General features: G+C 34.5%; 1 protein-coding gene across 1 annotated transcript; it reads right to left on the bottom strand.

Moving 5' to 3' along the window:
* Positions 1 to 17,930: 17,930 nt before the first annotated feature.
* On the bottom strand, positions 17,931 to 18,710 carry LOC149538437 (mitochondrial import receptor subunit TOM9-2-like). The gene has a single exon (XM_089799771.1). It carries the CDS (start codon positions 18,504 to 18,506, stop codon positions 18,174 to 18,176), a length of 333 nt encoding a protein of 110 aa, XP_089655897.1. The 5' UTR covers positions 18,507 to 18,710; the 3' UTR covers positions 17,931 to 18,173.
* Positions 18,711 to 22,952: the final 4,242 nt, after the last annotated feature.

Below are 22,952 nucleotides of genomic sequence, written 5' to 3'. Positions count from 1 at the left end.
AGCACAAGAAACGTAAGAGCATGAAAGCAAATAGGAGGAATAGGGCATCACTAAATTTGTCTTGCTTCCTTGACTAGTTATACGTATTTAAGATTTCTAATTTTCAATTTAGCAATTAACAACTAAGTTGTTTGTTTGAGTTGAGGTTCGACATCAGATGTGAAGACCGAGTTTTCTCAGTGCATAAGTAAAAATAAAACAATATTAACGAAGTTTTTAGATATAATACTTCTCACTTTTAGTAATAATTAAAAAGAGATTTAATTTAAAACTAATATACATATTTCACACTTATTAATTTTAAACTATTTAAAATAATACAATATATGTTATAAAACTAAATAATATTAATAAATTTGGACTATATTACTTCCCATTATTAGTAAATTGTGAAAGACCATTGCCCAAACAACTAAAAATTTCCCACTCTCACAGCCAAATAGGAAGCTTTACCAACAATCAATGAATAAAATTGAGCAAAATAGATCCACTCAAAGTCAAATCACACTAAGCCCATGAGTGGAACTTTGGTCCTCTTGGCCTTGGTGATGGGCAAACATGGATATCTACCTAGGGTCCCTACATAGTAAGGTGCTTATATCTACTACCCCTATCTATTCTTCATCTCCTAAGATTTAGTAAGGGAGAAAGTTGTGGAGTATCCTTAATGGTCCTATCCATGTCCTATCTAGACTTAAGAGCTGAGAATATTGGCCCTCTTGGCCTTGATTTCCCTAAGTAGATGGGAAACACACACACACGTGTGTTAATCAAACTTATTACATACTTAGGTTACAGACTTATTGGGGGAAGAAATGCAATGGCTCCACCTAAAGCCATTTCTAAACCAAGCTTAAGAGGGACGTATATCACAACCCCTGCCTTCGATTGGAGATCGATATCTACTTTCCCTAATCATGTCTCATCTCACTACAACTAATTGCCACCTTGTGGAACTCGACAAAGGTTGCACGGGGTGACTTAACTTAGTGAGTGTCATTTGTCCTAGGTTGCAACGATGGAACCAGGATGACAAGCCCCTCACAACCCTTCTCTTACACCTCAAGCCCTTTTTCTTTGAAGGTCAATTGCAAACAGGATGCATATCATATACTCTACTATGAGCACTCATTTAAGCATCATTTATATTTCATATAGTTTTCACCAGAATTACTTGTAAGACCAAAGGATGCCAAAGATAATCTAAAATAGCAACTTATCAATCAGAAGATATTTTCTTGAATATAATTGTTGACCAACTCTATGAATTGATCTTAGTCATTTTGTGTGCTCTTTGTGTTTCATCACTTACATAATCCTTAATGATTATATTTATTGATATGAAAGTTTACAAGATGTATTAATTGTATACCTCATTGATTGGGTGTTTGATTATTTATCCCTTAACTCACAGCACCATGCATCCCTTCCAATGCTTTGAAATGAATCTTCCTTTGTGATTTATCATTTTAAGGGTCGCCATATTCATAGTGATAGAGACACTAATTTTCATTGTTGTCTTTGAGAACAATATACTATTCCTCAAATTTACCTCCCTTGGATATTATCCTTGAAATCCTCTCCCCAATATATCCCCTGTGTGAAGAGGAGACACCTCATAATGATCATAACCTTTCAAAATTACCACACTTCAAAAGAGTCGCAACACTTCATGATTACAAACCTATCAAGAATCCAACCCTTTGTTTTTTTTTCCATTCATTTATTATTCTTTAATTCTTATGCTCTCCTCTTCCTTCCTCCATATATCCTTTCAAATGAACCCTCATCCCTTTTGTATCTTTATGTTGAGTCAGAACTCTGGATTGTGTATCTCATTATCTTAATTAATTTGTAAATATAATATATTGTATTTATGTATTATATATTATTATCTATTATTAAATCTTATTTTAAAAAAAGGGATAGCACCAAGAGCCATAAGAAGTTGTGCAAAAGGTTGAATTATCTTCTTTATGGTCATTACGACATTCACCCCCATCGCAAGCAATTCGGCACCAAGTTATCTTTCGTTGATCTCTAAATGACATTGAGCCACAATCAGAGTGGATAACTAAGGCAAAGAATTTCAAATTCGACAACTTTTGCTTTGTACATATTATCAAGTAGATATAGTGGCAAATTTGGCAACCATAGCAAAATCAAGAAAATCGCTTTGTCATTATTATACAAAGCTAGATATCATGGTTGCATCACATTGAGGGTCTATTATATGCTCACACAAATCTTATCATACAACTATGAATGGTGGGAGTAATGCAAGCCGCCTAGTCATTATTTTTTGTACAAAGCTAGATATCATGGTTGCATCACATTGAGGGGCTATTAGATGCTCACACAAATCTTATCGTACAACTATACTATGAATGCTTGGAGTAATGCAACCTCATTTATGCCATCCTTATATTTGGATGTGGCTATCCTCCCTGAAAATTGCACAGTTGACCAAATTTTAAAAAATCAAAAACATAGTGAATTTTAAAAAAACAAATCAGCATTTGATCTTTATGATCTGCATATTTTGTGATCGAAAATAACAAAAATTTTGAGAAAAAATCACTGTTTTTGTGAATCTGGAAAAAAAAAAATTATGTTTCTTTTTTGTATCTTTAGTGCAGTTTGTCTGGAGATTAGCCAGCGCCCTTATATTTTTTGTTTTGATATTTTCTTTACTTTTGATGTCATTTTATATGCACTTGACGTCGTTTATAAAATTATATATTGAAAAACATTGTTTCCTTTAGCTAAAATCTACTTGCATACTCATGTAATTGATGTAATATTGCATATGCAATCAACATAGATTCTATTTGAAGAATTTATTGTTTCTTTTGGATTTTGAAGGGATAAGTTTGAATTCTGATAAAAAAATCAGGTTGTGTTTAGGCCAATGTATATCTATCTGATATATAATATTTTATATTTAAGGCAATGGGGTTGTGAACTAATAAGAATGCCATAAAGTTTTCAAGATGGGATGGAGATCCATGGTGTTGGAATTCCAAGTGGTAGCTCTTGGAATTCTACTGTGGCTTGTGGCTTCTACACTGATATAAATAGATTCTAAGTTGAATAAATGGCTTCAGGTTACTCTTGTGACCTCTTCTGGACTCGGTCCAAGCTAAAAATTCCAAAACTGGCTAATAAAAAAAAAATTGTATACTTAATAATATGTAGTGATATATGATTCAGTAGGGTTATGGCCTGGACAGACCCAAGTCCTATCCCAGCTCATCCCACCAAATACAGCAGTGAGGGCGAAAAAAATGAAGGGCCATAGACCTTATCAGGTGTTTACGTCTAACTGTAGTGTTATGCACAACATTTGACTTGAACTAGCAACAATAGTGTTTTTATCTATTTTTTACACTATTACTTGATGTTTTAGTTACCATATTTCTCTAGAATTAAATCCCAGCAATTAAATTCATTTAAACTTTTGCCACCCCGATGAAATGCCATGTAAATTGACCGCTACCAGGGCTGTTGGTGGACTCTGAATCTCTTGCCCACTTTCAATTTGTAGATGGCGCCTTGATTTTGGTGTTGCAAATTTGTTGGACACGAGAGTTTTCAATAAGGCCATCAGCCTTATATTGAAGCCTCTGAACAAGCCTTCAATGCTGAAAAACCTTAAATTGAATGTGAATTTGAGTATTCACACGGCTACAACCAAAATAATTCTGGATTTCTCATCAACCAATCTGCCATGCAAAAATCTTGGAATCACCTTTTTTTCTGGTTCAGTTGTAGGGTCACGTTGACAAGAGCTTTTAGAAGAGTGCAAACAAAGCAATCAAACTAAAAAAGGATGGTGGTTACGCCCCACTGGGGCAACTTATACCTATCAGATCCACCATTCATGCCACACTAAATTACAGCTACTAAGGGGCAAATAGATATGACTACAACAGTGCTCTGTGCAAATGTAATTTTAATGGCCCTTCCAACAATGCTCTATGCCACCATGAGGAAGCAATGGTGTTTCATATTTGCTGTCAAATTGTGTCTAAGTACACCCGGCTGAGAAAAGAGGAGATGTTTTGTGTTTTCTGTCTTAGAATCCATATCTAGAGCTAGTAGAAAAGTAGCCCACATTAAAAAACATTGTGGAAGATACATCCCTCTTAGCTGAGGCAGACATGAGAATTTTTACCAAGTTACTGATTCAAGTTGGGATACAGGTTCAGGCTTGGGTATGGGGATTAAGGTATACCAGTAAATCAAATTTTGGGCAGTTTGGTATGTTTCAGGTACATCAATAAACAAACATGACAAAATCATTAATATATACAATTTTTGGCCTAAAGACGGGAATATATCTCATCCAGAATACAGTCTTCAACCATAAACAGGGATAGACAGAGCCAGCTAAGAATAAAGAGATTCATACAAATTACACTTAAAGACCAATACTTAATATTATATGAATTATTGGAATATAGAAATAGTTCAGGTTATGAGGATTGTTGCCTAATTTATGTGGTATCGTAAAATAGGACTTGCAATTAAGTTCAATGAAATCAATATACCGAAAACACTGAAGATCCATTCTTATTCATAGGCCAAGATAAATGAAGTTTGAAAACCAATGTTACAGGCTTTGCAGCTACTTGGCCAGATCTGGGTTCAGTTCATACCAGGTCTGGAGACTGGTTTGGTACATGTGTGGATGCGCCCAATTCTGAAGTATGGTTGTTTCATATACTTACCGAGTTCTAGATTACTGATATGCAATTCTTTGCCTCCCTACACGCATGCAAATTTCCCCTTCATCCAGTTGTTTACATTCTTCATAACTTTGTCAATAGTTATTTACCTACATTACTGAGTTTTCCTAGAGAAGGCGTGTTCTAGACTGGGTGTGTTTCTGGTCTTGAAGCAGGCCCAGTTTGCCTCTGGGGTCAGCATTGCTGTGCAGTTTACATCCAAGCAACACCCAGCGCACAACTGCAGCTCTGGGCGCCAAAAAAAAGGGCACACATACTCTACTGGCATTTGAACACCCTTGAGTTTGATGCCAAGAATTTCACTCCTGAAGAAAGTGACAGAGGAGTCTAGAAGCATTTATTTACTGATGTTACCAAGGGTAGATAGGTGTATAATTAGTGTTGCAGTATTATACGACAAACCCTGAAATATTTTATCATTTAGAGATAGCTAATATGTGAAAATTCAGCACGAACCATGTGACTGAAAAAGAACTGTGTGTGTGTACATTTTAAGGCCCGGTTCACCTTTGGGAGCAGCACGGCTCTGGTGGCCGCATCCAGGCAAACCAGGGCACAACAACAGCTGTGGGGCCCACATTGCATTTGAACACCCTTGCTTTTGATGCCTAGAGTTTCACACTCTTGAATAAGAAAGTGACAGAGGAGTATAAAAGGATATATTTACTGTTGTTACCAAGGGTAGATGGGCATAATTAGGATTTCTGCATTATAGGACAAACCCTGAAATATTTTTATTATTTAGAGACAGCTTTTTGTGTGTACATTTTTTGGGCATACAATAGCGTTGAATTAATTTTACCACTAAATTTTGTACTCGAACATAACTCTTGGGAGTCAAATATGTTAATGATTGTAGCTTGGATTGGATGATTCCAATCAATGAAATCAAATGTTTGAATGTCCTATTGGCCTTGAAACATTTGATATCTATCCTCCACTATTATTTTCATAGAGCATTATTATTATTGATTATATATATACATTGAGCAAATGTCATCGGTGATAGATGTTAAAACAATAACTAATGTGAGTTAAGATATTAACAAGGGACATATCTCTACAGGAGACGTGTCTCTTTATATCATATACATATTCATCAAAAGAGTAACCTGAAAAACACAAAAATCAATTAGTGTTATTACAAGTTACAGCAGAGATACAAAATACCATCTCAACTGGAAAGCATTACAATGCCTGGTGTTGCCAAGTCTGAGGATAAATCCATAGTTTAGTACATTCTCTCATGTTACTATGAATCAAGGTATGCTTCCATGACAGAGGGAGCAGATAGAGGATATGCTTCAGTTGACTTCTAAGGACCTTGGTCATATTTATTCAGAGGGAGTAGACCATGTCAAGGTGGATTCTCTAGTGATTGGGAAACTATAGTAGTCAGAGGACTATTATTCATGAGATGAAGTTCCATGTGTGTAGACTAGAAGGCCTTTATGCAAATGCCTAAACCGTAGATGTATACTTGGAATACTATTCTTTCAGTGTACATTATCATTGAAGATCTAACAACTGCTATTTTCTCCAACCCTTCTACCAACGTAAAGTTTCTCCATTATAGAAGACAATCTTGGAGTTATAGATCAGAGCCCTTGTTGAGAGGGAGCCTCAACATCCGTGATTATGTGAGATATACTTCAATGCATCCTTCTCTGTGAGAGAGAAGATTGAGGTAAAAACCCTTGTTCTACCCTCTGGGAATATCTTGGGGGATCCACCCTCTGATATGGTTCATGGGGAACGTCCTGTGAGTTGTTACATGATCTTGTTAAAACTTCTTGAGAGGTGACAATCTTTCAATAAAGTTTACTTGTGGTTACTATGGTAAAGTGACGAATTTAACATAGTTTAACCTACTATCATGATAAATATAATATCAAATGGTTGGTATCCGAGAACATGTCATGATAGTTCATATCTATTACATAATATTAACTGAGTAGTGGACAACTACAATGAGTTATATCATTGACATATGTCATGGTGGATGTTATGAGATGTAACATCTATGGATATGCTCTAAGCAAATATTTTATCTGGTAGACATCATGAGACGTGATGTCAGTGCACATACCATGAAAAGATGTGTATGGTGAATATCATATGGTTAATATTTTTAGGCATACCATACTCCTAATGATACCATGAGATAACAGTAGTACGCTGTGTTGTTTATTTAGATAGAAATCATCCTCTCTAGCTAAGAGGGAGTGTTAATGCTTATAGCTTCAATCAAATGATTCCAATCGATGAAATCAAATGTTTGAATGTTCTATCAGCCTTAAAACATTTGATATCTATCCTTCGCTATTATTATCACAGAGCATTATTATTGATAATAATTAAGTAGATATATATATCTACATATATATAATATATAGATGTACATTACATATACAAAATATAGTATATATATATATAATTATCATATATTATAATCAGGATAATACATTAGAAAATATCATTTGCGATATATGTTAAAACAATAACTAATGAGAGTTAAGATATTAACAAGGGACATGTCTCTATGGGAGACATGTCTCTTTATATCATATACATGTTCATCGAAAGAGTAACTTGAAAAACACTGAAATAAATAAGTGTTATTACAAGTTACAGCAGACATAAAATACCATCTCAACTGTAAAGCATTACATTATGCATCTAGAAAATCGAAACTCTGAAATTTAACAAGATACACACCACCAAGAAACACAACTTGAAATGAAGGATGATAATCTGTCACAATAGTCTTTTGCCTTCTACTCTCAAATTTCTTCTATTTTTCCTTATTCTCGGTAATGAGAAACAGTCGGGACTTGAAAGAGCACAGCAATACGCATCCAAACAAAAATCAATCCTAGATGCTACAATGGTGCAAATTAGGTCAGATATTACATCCATTGAAGCCTTGCTACCTAAATTCTTTTCAGGTTTTGGTTTCTTTCCTTTTCAGCAATTCTTGATTATGCTCTGCAGATAGGGGAAACAGAATGCTCTTGTCATAAGCCCAGCATCATTTTCAAGCTTACTGTCATCGATAGGAAACACAAGTCCTACTTGTACCACACCTTAACCAAAGTTTACAATAGACCATCTATTTTTTGAAGTATAAATATTTTTTCTTATCAGACTGTAACCACATTTTACAATACATGATGTTAGCATGAATGCTGATGATATTCCTATGGGAAGTATATCTGTCACAACTTGAAATACACACCACCAAGGAACACAACTTGAAATGAAGGATGATAATCTGTCACAATAGTCTTTTGCCATCTACTCTCAATTTCTTCTATTTCTCCTTATTCTCAGAAATGAAAAACAGTTGGGACTTCAAAGAGCACAGCAATAGGCACCCAAACAAAAACCAATCCTAGATGCTACAATGGTGCAAATTAGATCAAATATTACATCTATTGAATCCTTGCTACCCAAATTCTTTTCAGGTTTTGGTTCCTTTCCTTTTCAGCGATTCTTGATTATGCTCTGCAGATAGGGGAAACAGAATGCTTTTGTCACATAAGCCCAGCATGCAGTTTCAAGCTTACTGTCCATCGATAGGAAACACAAGTTCTACTTGTACCACACCTTAACCAAAGTTTAGAATAGATCATCTATCTTTTGAAGTATAATATTTTTTTTTGTCCAACTGTAACCACATTTTACAATACATATTGTTAGCATGAATGCTAATGATATTCCTATGCGGAGTATATTAAGCATTGCTGGAGGCATGATTCAGTGGCTATGTGTTGCATTCATAACAATGTTTGTCATTGATGTCAACATACTGGTTATTCTGTGAAGATTGGCAAATTACAGAGGAAGAAGTGTTTGCTGCGGTTCGTGTATTGCAGATCAGCTTATGCGCCCTTGGTAGTATGTTCTACAGAATGTGTAGATGCTACACCTAAAAGTATTAAGTCTGAGCAGAGTTATGAGGATTTTAGTGAAGGCAGCTTTCAGATAACGTTTCTGGATAGCAGGTACTTTTGTTTTGATGCCATCTCCTCACAGGGATGGAATTGACTTAAGCGAACTAAGACAGAGGTTGAAGACATGTCAAAGATGCCTTGGTTAAGAGGGCAAATCAGAAGATCATCGTATAGAAAGTTATAAAGACTGTGAGCCGACAATTTGCTTGTAATCTTGAAAAGATGTAAAATTGTAATGTAACAAGTATTGTAATATCTTAAGATTGTCCTATATTATTATTGTAAATTGGGAAAGCCTCAAGGCCAACTCAATACTTATTCATTAAGAACTTGGTATAAAGGAAAGGTTAGTTCCTTGTGGTAGAGTGTGGTTTGTGGTCAATGAGATCATCTATTGGTTATGCAAACTTGAAAGTGAGATCCAGTGCAGATAATTATTGTATGAGTGAACCTAAATGTAAATATCTTTTAATCAGAGCAGAGATTGGTGTGAATGATGCATGGTGAACTTAAAAGGAGTTGATTTGGCAATATAAGTTGTTGGTTGGACAGTTGTTACTTTGTATTTGTATTATTCAGTGAGTATGGTACTAAGGCTATCTAGACAGTGGGTTCAGTTTTCCTCCTTTCAACTCCTAATAGGGTTGGAATCTTCTAACAAGGATTCAAAGTCTCCTAACAAAGATTCAAAGTCTCCTAACAAGGACTCATATGTAGTGATTATATTGCATTGACTCGTAACAAGGTCTATCCTTTCACAAGGAGCTTTTATAATAGTACATCATCTTGTGGGCATCATTCCCACTGGGGTTTTCCCTCTAATCAAGAGTTTCCTTAGTTAACATATCTGGTGTTCTTGTGCATGGTTATCTTTCTATGGTTGTTGCATCTACTGTTTAAATGTTTCAGAATTAATAAAGATATTGAGAGTTGTTTTAAATGCATAACTGATTCACCGCCCCCCCCCCCCCCCTCACCTCAATTATCTTGGTGGACTTCACTTTGTAACACATATTATATCTTTTAAAACGTAAACATTCGCTTTTGTCCCCATGCACACAACTCTCGCCCATCTAATGTACTTTTCTGCTAGCAGCAAGACATGCGGGTTTAGTATGTAAAATATCAGTTGCCCACATCAATACAACAAAAACAAATGGTAAGTGGAAAAATGATCCCCTTTGCAAAATGCTTCCATAATGGGTTATCATATACACTAAATTCGTATCTTGATTGGCAGGAACATTGACATTTAATACTGCAAAACTTACATGCAAGTGATTGTACATGGTACTTATAACTAAGCTAATCTTGGGTAGTTGTATGCTTAAGCTTCGATAGTCTTTAATTATTAAAATATACACTAGCCATGACTTCCAAATAAGTTATAATTCCAAGAACCTAGCTAGAAAATGTAGAAATCCCTAACAATTTTTAAAACCCTTCCAATAATCTGATTTCCCCACAAAGATGAGTTGGCAAGAATCTTGGAGATTCAAATAGCAAATATTCAACAAATAAGACAACAGTTCAAGTGAACAAAGTAAAAATGAGATCAGCAAACAAGATCATTTCAACTGGGGTAACTAACAGAGCCCAGAGCCCCCTCCCAAAGCCTCCATGTCAATACTAGTAGATGAAGTTAGCAATAACGTTTCTTCATATGAACCAAAATGACAAACAAAACAGCAAATGTCATCTGAAATTTACATTCACATTACGAAACAGAATATGTTAACTTTAAATGAAGAAGACTAATGCTATCGAATAAAAAGTTAAAAAGCTTCTCTGAAGCAAAAAAGATTAAATTGTAAACCTGATAATTAATGTTTATGTTGCAAGCAAATTGGTTTGAACCATAGAAGCGGTAAAAGATAATGAAATGTGAAAAGAAGTGACCCTCATATGGAATCCAGATACATGATATTATGTTTAATGCTGGAAATCAAAAATCTTTCAGTGGGCAAGCTTTCTCCATCACATATATTCTGCAAAATAGATGTGTTGTCAACAACAAATACAATTTTTTATAGTAGAAAAGTGTATTTGAATTCAGATAGGACTGAGATGCTAAATTCCAGAAGCAGTTCAAATAAATTGGTAAATTATAGAACAAAATCACAACGCTTCACTCACTGTACAAAAGAATAAGAAGGCTAATAAATTAGCAAGATAATAACAACATAAGTGTTTAAAAAAAAGATAGCCAAAACACCGGAAATTTGAATATAGGGGCATAACAATAAACACTATGTACACTTTCAAATCTCGGAAAGATTGTTTTTCTATGCTATAGAAATCAATAGTGAAATCAATCACTATTTTGTGTATGTGACATTCGGTATGGTGTTACATTTCTCAATCAAAGCCCCATGCTATAAAAATAGCGAAATCAATCACTATTTTGTGTATGTGACATTTGGTATGGTGGTAAATTTATCAATCAAAGCCCCAAATTGAGGTAAAAGAACAATGTGGAGAATACTTCATCGTAAACCAAACATATTACTTGATAAAACAGACACTGGCAACCCTAATTCCAAAAAACGCATCTTTGATTCATTGTGATAAATAAAATAGGTGTTTCTAAATCAAGGATGGGGAAGAGGAGGAGCACTCAAAAGGCTGGCTTGTTGGCTCGTTGAACTGCTGCTTCGATCCACTTCAATAATACCAGAACCCGAAAAGTGGTAACTGCAATCCATACAGCCTTGCATGTTCTCCAGAAGATCTTGTTAGAGAAAAAGGTTAATTTAATTTCATTAATTAAATTACCTTTTCTCCCTTCTTAAGGTTTCGCTTTATGTGTTTTTTGCATTCTCTATTTAATAATTAATTTGTAATTATTAAATAGCTTACCTTTTAGGTTACCCTTTTCGGATTTTGATCTCCTTTTATAAGGATTGATCTCTTTGTAATTCATCATCTTTTCTTTATCTAAGAATACAATTTGCATGTTTTCAGAGCAAACCCTTGCCTCCTCTTGTCTTTTTCTTCTCTGTAACAAGTTTTCTACATGCAAGTATTCAAGGGCTTTGTGGATTTGATTTGCGTATTTTCATAAATCCTTCATGGTATCAGAGTCAGATTTGCTGTAACTTGTTCGGTATTTGGAGAAAAAAGGAGAATGAGGGTTTGACAAATCAGAGCTCAAGTTTTTTCGAGTATTTCCTGAGAAAACAGGGGGTCGCTGATTTTCGAAGCAATTTGAGGCCAAAGAAACCTCACGAATGGATCCAGAAGGCGTCAAAACCCCTATTTCCATTTAAAGTTCGTCCATTTTGGACAACGTTGATCTGCAAGGCAAAAACGGCCTTTGCACGCATTCCGAGGCAAATTTTTTTGAGAAAAATCACCAAAAAAATATTAAAATTCCTAGCATTTTTTGCCGTTGCGGTTTAAAAAACTGCCAACGGTCACCGAGACCGCTAGTGGTTGGCAATAAAGCACCGACAATCCCATTGACCGCAACGACTCCCGACAGCCACCACCATTCAACAGGCCATTGCTGCCAACAGAGCCTCCCGCCCACCGCCATGGCCCTACTTTGCAGCGGACCTCACTCCCACCACCGCCATCACCGCTCCACCAATGGCTCCTTTTTTTAAAAAGGTTTTTTTTATTAAAAAAAATAATTTTTTTGATGCATTTCCAAGGGCCTTGTTGGTTTTTTCGCCGTAACTTGAGCATACGAACATATTTTTTTAATCTGAAAGAAGCGTCGGAAACCTGGTTCCGAGACAGAGACGGTGGTGCAGGAGTTTTTTGGTTTTGATGCAATTTGGTTGCCTGTTTGGGCAGTCAAAGCCGGATGTTCAGTTTTTCACTCTAGAGGGCATATCTTGAGCGTCCCATCTCTCTTTCAAAAACGTTATATTTTTGAAAATCTGGTTTAGGCCTCTTTTTAGAAATGTTGGCTTTTCTTCCAGATTTTGCTCCATGCGTTTTTTGCTTTATTGCACTATGGTGGACATCTTGGATCTTTCAGGTCCGGGGATCGTTTTCGTGGCATGGGATCTCTTCTTTTGGGTTGTACTATCTGTTGTTACAGCTCTTTGCCCTTTCTAATCATTGTTGATATCATTTGTAAGCATTTTTATGCAAACGCATTGAGATAAAGTGCCACTTCTTGCATTTTTGAGATCTTGCACATCTTTGTGTTTTGTTGTACTTGCACTGCATTATAAAGTGCCATGGGGGGGATAATTGTTTGTCTTGTAGTGCCCTCTTCCTTTGTCAAGTGAGGGTCCCTTCCACAACATTAGCCCCATAATGTGTCGATGACACGTGCCTTTATAGGTGTCTATAAATCTTCCTCACTCTCGATGTTCTTGGTTCTTTCTGTTTTACAGGAGATATTGGCCCAATTTTTCAGTTGCCTGTCACCTCACCCTTGTCTACATTAGGGGGTTCTTCTATTGTTTCTTATGATTCCTTGGTTCGATTGATTAGCTCTTCAGGCTTTAGTGTTTCATGTCACCTATATTTTCATGTTTAATTGTTTGTCTTTGTTTGCCTCTTGATTCGATGCAAATTACAATCTTCTCTACCTTGTCAAGTTCTATTTCAGAGGAGGTTCTACAGATCAGCAGTTTCTTTTTGACAAAGTTTGCCGCTTCTACATGCTTTAGTGATTTTCTTCCTAATCGCTCTTTGTTCCTTTTCGTGGGACATTCCTCTAGTTGGAGGCTTCTGCAGTGATCCACTAGGTTTTCAACTATCTCTTTTTGGAGTACAGTTTTTCCCACTGGGTTTTCTCTATTTCTCTGTTTCATAGAGATTTTGTTGTGATTGGGTACCTCATCAGGCCTTGTTGCCAGGACCCAAGTATGATTTCAGCATTGTATTGTAGTTTCCTTACTCTTTCTGCATTGTTTGTAACTGCATTGTTGCTCATCTTAGGGGGGGTGTTAGAGGAAAAGGTTAATTTAATTTCATTAATTAAATTACCTTTTCTCCCTTAAGATTTCGCTTTAAGCACTTTTTGTATTCTCTATTTAATAATTAATTAGTAATTATTAAATAGCTTTTACCTTTTAGGTTACCCTTTGTAAACTTTTAGGTTACCCTTTTCGAGTTTCGATCTCCTTTTATAAGGATTGATCTCTTTGTAATTCATCATCTTTTCTTTATCTGAAAATACAATTTGCATGTTTCCAAAGCAATCCCTTGCCTCCTCTTGTCTTTTTCTTCTCTGTAACAGGGTTTACATGCAGGTATTCGAGGGCTTTGTGGATTTGATTTGCGTATTTGCTCAAATCCTTTAAATCTTGCTGAAACAACCTGCATTCAGGGCAGACCTTTTAGTCTTTTAGAAGAGTGACCGCCTCAAATGCTACTCAGTTTGGCTATAATGCCATTGTTGTCAATGTTGTTGATGCTTCCTGGAAGAGACAAATGGCCCTCTTCGATCCCTTCTCACATCCCCAGACATTGAGCTCCCCTAATTTAAGATAAATCTTAGGTTTTCCCCTCAAAATCTATAAAACCCTGAGCCATTGAATGCTATGTACCATCAACCTAGTCAAGATTTGCTACTCCAACTGATTATAATGTCCTTTTGGTTTTCAATTATAGACGTCTCTTGGGGTTACTTGGGCATAATTTTCAAGTTTAAAAAGGTTTCTCACATCTCTCCTTAGGCAAAATGTTGGGATGGGCAAACCTTACCCTTTTGCATAATCATCGAGATTGAAGGTTTGGTAGTTAACAGAATCCACATAATACTATCAATGTAATGCTCAAAGGTTTCATTTTTTAGTGAACAACATTGGCAAAAAGTGAAATGATTGACAAATGATTTAATGTTTGCAAGCTTTAGTGATTCTTCTGGATATTGATAGTATAGGTAATGTGTATTGCCACTCACAATTTGTACTAACCACAAAACAAAATTGATTTAGTCATATGACTCGTATCACGATGAAATTCTCTCTTAAAAATCAACTATGTAAAAGTGATTCAATGAAGTCCCATTGTTGAGACTTGATAGAATTCTTAGTGGTTATGAATCATTATGAAATAAAGAGGGGATCACAACATCCAAAATCTTAAACTATCTCTATATAAAAACCATGTGTCGTGATCAATAATAAATTTATCATGCTTTGCATAATCGCATATTTGATTGTAAAAGTCTTTTGTTTGTTGAGTTGGGGTTAAAATTGACTTTGATTTTCAATTTGGTCGATGTGCAGAACATATGGCACACCCTGCTCAGAAAATTGATGTCTTTTTGCGTGTTTGCTTTCAGTCTTAAAATCCATATCTTGAACTAGTTGAAAGGTAACCAACATTAAAAAACATTGTGGAGAACATCCCTTTGCCTAAAACATGCATGAGAATTTTTACAAAGATATTGGTTCAAGTTTGAATTCAGATTCAAGTTTGAGTTCAAGTTCAAGTTTGGGTATGGGGATTCAATATACGAGTGCACCAACTTTTGAGCAATTGAGTATGGTTTGGGTACATCAATATAAAAGAAATATATCATAAATGTTGGGATATGAAGCCCAACAGTCATATGTCTTTCCGTTCACCCTCTTGACTCTTCATATTCGTTGAGTTCTATATAATGGTTGTGTGCAACCCATGTAATACATTGTTTAACTAATACAAGAATTCCCTGTTGGAGTGTGGACGTAGGCAAGTTTTGCCGAACCACAATAAATACCTATGTTTTGTGTTTCGTCTTCTTTGATTCAATTTCTTTGCTCGTTACTATATTTACAATTGGTATCAAAAAGAGGTGAGGCTAGTGCAAAGATGGAAGACAGTGAAGTTGATTTTATCATCAACGAATTTCTTGGAAATTTGGGCTCGGTAGAAAATGAGGTTGTGCTTGCTAAGAGCAGAAGAATCCGCCATGTGCACTGGTGGGATGGCTGGGAAAATCAGCCTAAAGCTGAATTAGAAGATTTAGAAGTTCTTAAATATGAGCTTATTGCAATTCTTGAGTGCACAAGAGCAAATAAGAAAGTAGTCATGGAAGAATTGCGGAAGTGGACAAGAGAAGATAAGACTTGCGAGTCTGTAAAATGCCTAGTATTGGCATATTATAAAATGAATTCTCTAATATCTGGTTCCAACCTAGAGATACAAATAATTTTGCATCAAGAGTTCATAGGATGCTGCAACTAGAATACTTTGAAGAGCATGCAAAGCTTCCAGTGGAAGAAGATGAAAAGACTGCTAAGAGAGAAGAAGGTGAAGGGATGGATGAAAGAACAAAAGACGTCACATGATAGAAGACACGGTTGAAAGAAAAGGCTTGTGTCAACCAAAAAGACGGTCAGGAGGTCAAAGTTGTTACTCAACTTGGAGTTGAAGAGAATTGGAAAGACCAAGGGCTAGATCAAGAATTTCTCGAGGGCAGGTCCAAGGATCAGTCCTTGGCGAGAAGTCTCACTAAGATAGCTAATGGGGAAAATATGGTGGCATATACATCGCCTGAGAGGATTTGTGAAGAAAACAGCTATAAGGCTGATGAAATTGATAATAGAAGACAAGGTCAACAGTCTAACCCGTCATTTGTCGTTCCAGAAGAACGGGTCTGGGATGTGAATTCCCCCGACTCCCCAAATCCTCTCATTCCCATTGTTTCAGCTATGAGGAATCATCCAAATCTTGTTCATAACACAAGCCATAAGGTTGGTATTCCTACCAAGATTGAAGAATTTGATTGGGGAAATTCAAAAGATGGGTGTACACCAAGCATACATGCTCGCGATTTGTTTAGGCATCAAGACCATGATAGAAATTACTGGGATATGAGATTATTTAAATCCGGTGCTCAAAATTTGAGATGGAACCATGGCATCAGGTCATTATAAGTATCTACAAGACATGGCAAGAGCCAAGCTTGGAGAGAGGGAATCTACACGAACTATAAGAATCAATTCGCAAAGGACACCAATAGATTCTTCACAAAATGTAGAAAATACATCCCTCACAAAACAGAGGCACTTTACGGTTCATAATTCTCCGTTTCTGCGTAAGGCTCAGATACAGCATGCCATAGAACATTGCAATATTCCAGAACGAATGTCATCTCCAATAATCGGTGATGAAATGGACAAGTTTGGTAAATCGATGAAGTTTCCTATCACATTTTGTAGGGCTTTGATCTTTGCCAAACTGCTTATTGTTCCAGACGACGAGTTTGTCAATGCTACGCTAGCATCAAATGATAAGAGCATATTATTGGTAGAAGTTGAACAGAATTCTCCTTTTTTTGGAAAGACTGAAAATGAAAGGCGGTGTCATTTTATTCATGGAGGATGCCATTGATAAGGAAACTCGGAATTTTTCTATGACTGCTGATAGGCAATGGGGAAGCTATAAGCTAATTATGCCAAGGACTGTTATTGATCAGCATTCTCTAGAATCAACGTATTTGATGTACTGGCAATACCACCTAGCAGAAGATAATGCTCAAAGATATGAGCAGTGCAAGGGTTATGACCACAATCCAAATAAGGGAATAACTCAAGCATATGTGCGGGTGTTTGTGTGCCTTGCAGAGAATGTAGGATCCAATCAGTTGCATTTTAAAGGTTGCATAAATTGAAGGAATTTAAGGCTGTGTTGAGCTACTCTTTGGAGCAGTCTCTCACATGGGTAGAGTTGGCTAAGGAGAAGATCAAGAAAAAGAAGATAAATGGTCCAAGTAGACTGGAGGAACCTTCTCTTTCATGTAATTTGTGGTGTCAAGAACAGCCGAATCAGATGAGATTCGAGAAATCAAATATCTCACTCAAGAACATGAGAATATGTAGAGATGTTTATGATTCTGATTTAAATTGGACAAGATTAATTCGGAGTGTGCTGGAGCAGAGTCTGGCGGCCTTGAGATCATCTGAAGGCTTCTCGTTATTATATTTACAATAAATGCATACATATTTTAACCTATAAACGGGAATACATCCCATCCAAAATATAAAATCTTCAACCATGCAAAAGGACAGACAGAAATATCATAATCAGTTGTTATCAAAAAAAACTGCATTTGAACTCAGATATACTTACGACCCTAAATGCCAAAAGCAGTTCAAATAAACTGGTAAATTGGAGAACAAAATCACAATATTTCACTCACTGCACAAAAGAATAAGATTCGCAAACATATGAGCATGGTAATAACAGTAAACGTTAAAATAAAATGGATAACCAAACTACTGGAAACGAAGTAGAGGTGTGACGATACTCACGGTACACTAACAAATTTCAGAAAGATCGATATAGTACGTTATAATAAAATGTGCGGAAATTAAACACTACTTTGTTTATCCAGCATTCGATATGGTAACATTTTCTCAATTGAAGTCCCAAATTGCCTATTAGGAAAAAGCAAGGGACTATTTAGTCATAAGCCAAACAAATTACTCACGAAAACATACACTAGTAGCCCTGATTCCAAAAACCCATCTTCGATTCACAAGGAAAAACCGAAGTAGGTGTTTGTAAATCAAGGATGGGGAGCAGGAGGGGCACCCAAAAGGCTGGCTTGCTGGCTCTCCAGCTCGTTGAATTGCTGCTCTCTATCCATTTCAATAATAAGAGGAACCACCAGAATCAGAAAAGTAGTACCTGCAATCCATGCGGCCTTGCCTGTGCTCCAGAAGATCTTGTTGCTGAAACGACCAGTATTTGAGGCGGCCCTTTTTGTCTTGTGGAAAATAAGTGACTGTCTCACACTGTTACCCAGTCTAGCTATGACGCCATCGTTGGCGCCGCTGTTGCTGCTGCCTGGAAGAGCCAGAGATGGCCCTCTTCGATCCCTTCTCCCACTCCCAGACATTGATGTCTCCTTATTTCTTTAAACCTTGAGTTTTTTCCTATCTCAGAAGCTATAAAACCCTCGGCCGCTGAATGTTATACGCATCAACCTAGTCGGATATTCGTAACTGCAACCTGCCCTTAAATCATTTTGGGTTTTCTTTTATAAAGTCGGTTGACGTTAGTCGGGCATTATTTTGGAGTACAATAGGGTTTCTCCTATCTCTCCTTAGGCACAATGTTGGGCAAACCTACCTATTTAAACTACTTATTTAAACAAGAGACTCGATGCGTCATAGTTCCTACCCAACGCATAATGGTTGTAGAGGTGTAGATGAGTGAGAATCTAAATTAACATTATGAATGTATTAATTTTTGTCTAGAAATGCACTTGTGATATGATAGGATTGTTCATATTTTATTGTTAAATTCTTGTCTTAGTAATGTGCTTGTGATATGTTAGGATGGCTCATATATTGTTGTTAAGTTCCCATCCTATGTTATTATATCTTTGAGCATTTAAGCCCAAGAATAAGAGGCCAAAGTCCCCAATATCGCACTAAGTACTTAATATCATACTACGATCAATACATATGCTTCAAACAAATTTGCACCTTCTACATTAACAACTTAAATTATGTGCAATGAGGAAAGATATCCATACCAATATTTGAATTATAGAACTTGAAGAAGTGATGAAGCATTTGGAGTATCACATTATATGTTTAAGCATACCATGCATGCTACTAGACAACCATAAGTAGTTGGAATAACTCCCCCAACTATGTATTATTCTCATCTTGATTATCAAATGGAACTCACACTATTTTTAATCATTAGCACTAGACAAAAATTAAGATAGAGATATAGATAGAGATAAATAACAGTATACAACAATAACAACATAAACATATACGCAGAGGAAAAAAGGATAGATAATATAGAAGAGAAAGAGGAAGAGACATAAAATAGTAAGATCGAGTGATATCAACATAAGTTTTGTGTGTAAGAGAGAGAATTAAATATAATTATTTTTTTAAATAAAACAAATAGTCAAAATAAAATCATGGTTATAATAAAGAATTATAATATATTATATTTTAATTAATGAAACTAAGAATTTAATTTTTATATTAAAACTCACATTTTTATAAGAAAAAATGAAATGTATTGAAATATAAAAATATTTTATAAGTAAACCTAATTGTTTAATTTTACACAATTAGAAAAGGTTTACTATGTATGTTTTGTATTTCCAATTTTTTCATAAAATTAAGTAATTTTTAATTATGAAATAATATTTATATAATTTAATATGTATATTTGTAAATAATAAATAGATGTAATACATCTAAATTTGATGTTGATAAATAAATATGATATAATAAATAAGAAATAAAATATAACTATTCAATTTTAATACATAGTTTATAAAAACCTGTTAATAATTTATATTTTTTTAGAATTGAATTATTTCTATTTTATGGTTATTTCTTTAGTATGTTTTTTGATATAAAATATAATTATTAATTATGATAAATTGTTTAAATAAAAAATATTAATAATAATAATAAATAATATAATTTAAAAATTGTAACATTTATCAATTATACATATTACAAACACTATTATAAAATATTATTAAAAAATAATATTGTTTAATTTATTTTTATAAAAGTAAAATAATAGTAATAATTTAACTACTTTTATTTAAAAAACAAAGTTTTAAAAAATTTAGAAATTCAAATACAAAGATATTACATATTGAAATTATATTAAAAATATATATATATATTTTTTAAACTTATGCATTACATGAAGTTTTAAGAACAAGTTATATCAAATAGTCAAAAATAAACATACAACTACTAATAAATATATTTAAAATAAGAAATTAAAAAAATTTAATAGATTGTGATAATTAATATTGATTAGGCATGTTGTGTGAGGTGGAAGATAAAATGATTGGAAAAATAAAATATTATCAACTTGTCACAAATGTAGAAAAGATAAAGGTATAATTAATGCATTCATTAATGCATTATGAAGTTGTTAGAAAATATTTGTATTTTTTGTTGAAGAAAATTAATTTTCTCCCCCACCAAAAATAGTATAGACCAATAGAATGGATGAAAAATGTGATTTATAAAATAATGAAAAATTAGAAAAAGATATAAACATTTAAAATCTCATATAATCTTTTAAATTCTTGGATTTGATTAGTTAGTGTTAATGTCATATTTGAATTGACATGAATGCATAAGTATTCCTGCCTTGGCAGGAACTAAAAATCATCAAAGCTACATGTTGGAATCTTATGTATATGTATAATAGTATGGGTGTTAATAAGCTAGGACTTTGATCTTGTTAATAGGATTTAATGTTTATTTTTTGAGACAAATTCAGTCCTTTGAGTTTTATGATAAGTGATTCACACGAATCTATCTTTATAAGAATAAATGGAACAGTTAGCACTTATTGGATTTAGGTGATGCTCATAGAGGTGAAGCATCATGACTTCTTAGGAGGTCACTCATCCCAGTAGTACTCCAACTTGAGTGTGCTTAACTTCAAAGTTTTCTCCATGGTTAAACTCACTCTGCTTGCAACCTCATTTCCTCCATGGTTAAAATAGCAGTTGTTGTGCTTGCAATCATGAATTAATAAGTGTTTAATAATAAATAAATAAATATTAATATAATTTTTTTTAAATATAATTTAATGTGAATAAATAAATTTATAATTAATTTCCAATTTAAGTAAAATGATAATAATAAGAATATGCTAAAAATATATTATTTAATTATATTACAAAAATATATTTTATATCTACTAAAAACGTATTAATCACATATGAATAAAAAAATATTTTATATCTACTAATAATATATTAATCACAAATGAATATAAAATATATTTTTTAAATATAATAATGTGAATAAATAAATCTATAATTAATTTTCAATTCAAGTAAAAAGATCTAAAAAGTTTAAATATCTACTAAAAATATATTATTTATTTATATTATAATCATATCTTAAACATTAGCTAATGAGCTAAAAGTACCACTACCAAAGATCATTTATGAAGATCAAATTCGATTCGTACCAAATAGATCCATTCTAGAAGGCATCATTTTAGCACAGGAATTATTTACACAACCCAAGCCAATAAAGAACCATGCATGTTGATAAAATTGGACATTCAAAAGGCATACAATAAAGTAAATTAGAGATTCTTAAGCAAATGTATGGAAGCCTTTAGCTTTTCCAAAAAAATGGATCAATGCATTATTCAATTGTATATCTACAACCAAATTCTCCATCCTAGTAAATGCCAACCCAGATGGCGTCTATCAAATTTTGAGGGAAATTTAACAAGGCAACATGTTGTCCCCTTTCCATTGTGTGATCATGATAGAAGCTCTAGGTAGAGTCATCCACATCTATCAAGAAGGAAAAATTCAAGGCATCAAACTTTTGGAGAACACAAACATGATTACTCATCAGCAATTTGTTAATGATATCATTCTACCAAGTAATAGCACTAAAAGAGAGGCACAACAGTACAAAGAAATACATGTTTGCATCTAGACAAACAGTTAATGTCAATAAATCAGAAATGTTTTTCCTTAATACTAAACCTGAATTAAAAATAGAAATTTGCAACATAATGGGATTTAGAACAAGTAAGTTCCCATGTAAATACTTAGGTATTCAAATTGATAAAGAAAGGAATAGCAACAACCTTGGGAAACTGATGGAAGTGGCCACACCACCCTACCAACTTATAACCAAAAATGCAACAATATGGAGACAAAGAGAAACAAAATGCTTCCCAGACAATTTTATCATACTTGAAAATCCAATAGCAATTACAATAACAATTTTGCAAGATCTCTCAAGATCCAATCCAAACTCAAGCTAGTCCCGATCCACACTCTGGTAGAAACCTCTGAGATCTCAACTTGTGCTTGCAAGCCACTAAACAACCTCCTTGTTTCTAAATCGCAACCACTAGCTCTTCTCTAACTTTGCCCAAGATCCAAGTGTAAACTGCCTCACATTTGGTGCTCTGTCCACAAACTCAGGAAAACTCACTCCTCACTTCCTCCTTCTCTCCAAGCTTCTACTAAGAAGAGATCACACCTTGAAGCTTTCACACCTTGAAGCCTTCACACCTTCCAGCTTTCACACCTCGAAGCTTGACTTTCCAAAGCTTGACTAGAAATGCTCATAGGCCTTGTTTAAATAGGCACTTACCACCCAATGCATGATTTATGCACAACCTTCTAGAATTCCTCCTACACAATATCCACAACCTTCTAGAATTACAACTAAGCACCACCATGTGGCCCAATAAGAAAATTACATTTCTTTTGTGGATCACAACAAATATTAAATGCATGATTTAAAGAACTTTCCACAAACTTCTAAGATGCCACTGACACACTTCAATAAATGAAAAG

Source organism: Cupressus sempervirens, chromosome 9 (genome assembly GCF_028749045.1).
Source record: "Cupressus sempervirens isolate cs-2001-9-10 chromosome 9, ASM2874904v1, whole genome shotgun sequence".
NCBI lineage: Eukaryota > Viridiplantae > Streptophyta > Pinopsida > Cupressales > Cupressaceae > Cupressus > Cupressus sempervirens.
Note: the sequence above shows the minus strand (reverse complement) of the source record. Positions and strands in the feature narration are given on the sequence as shown.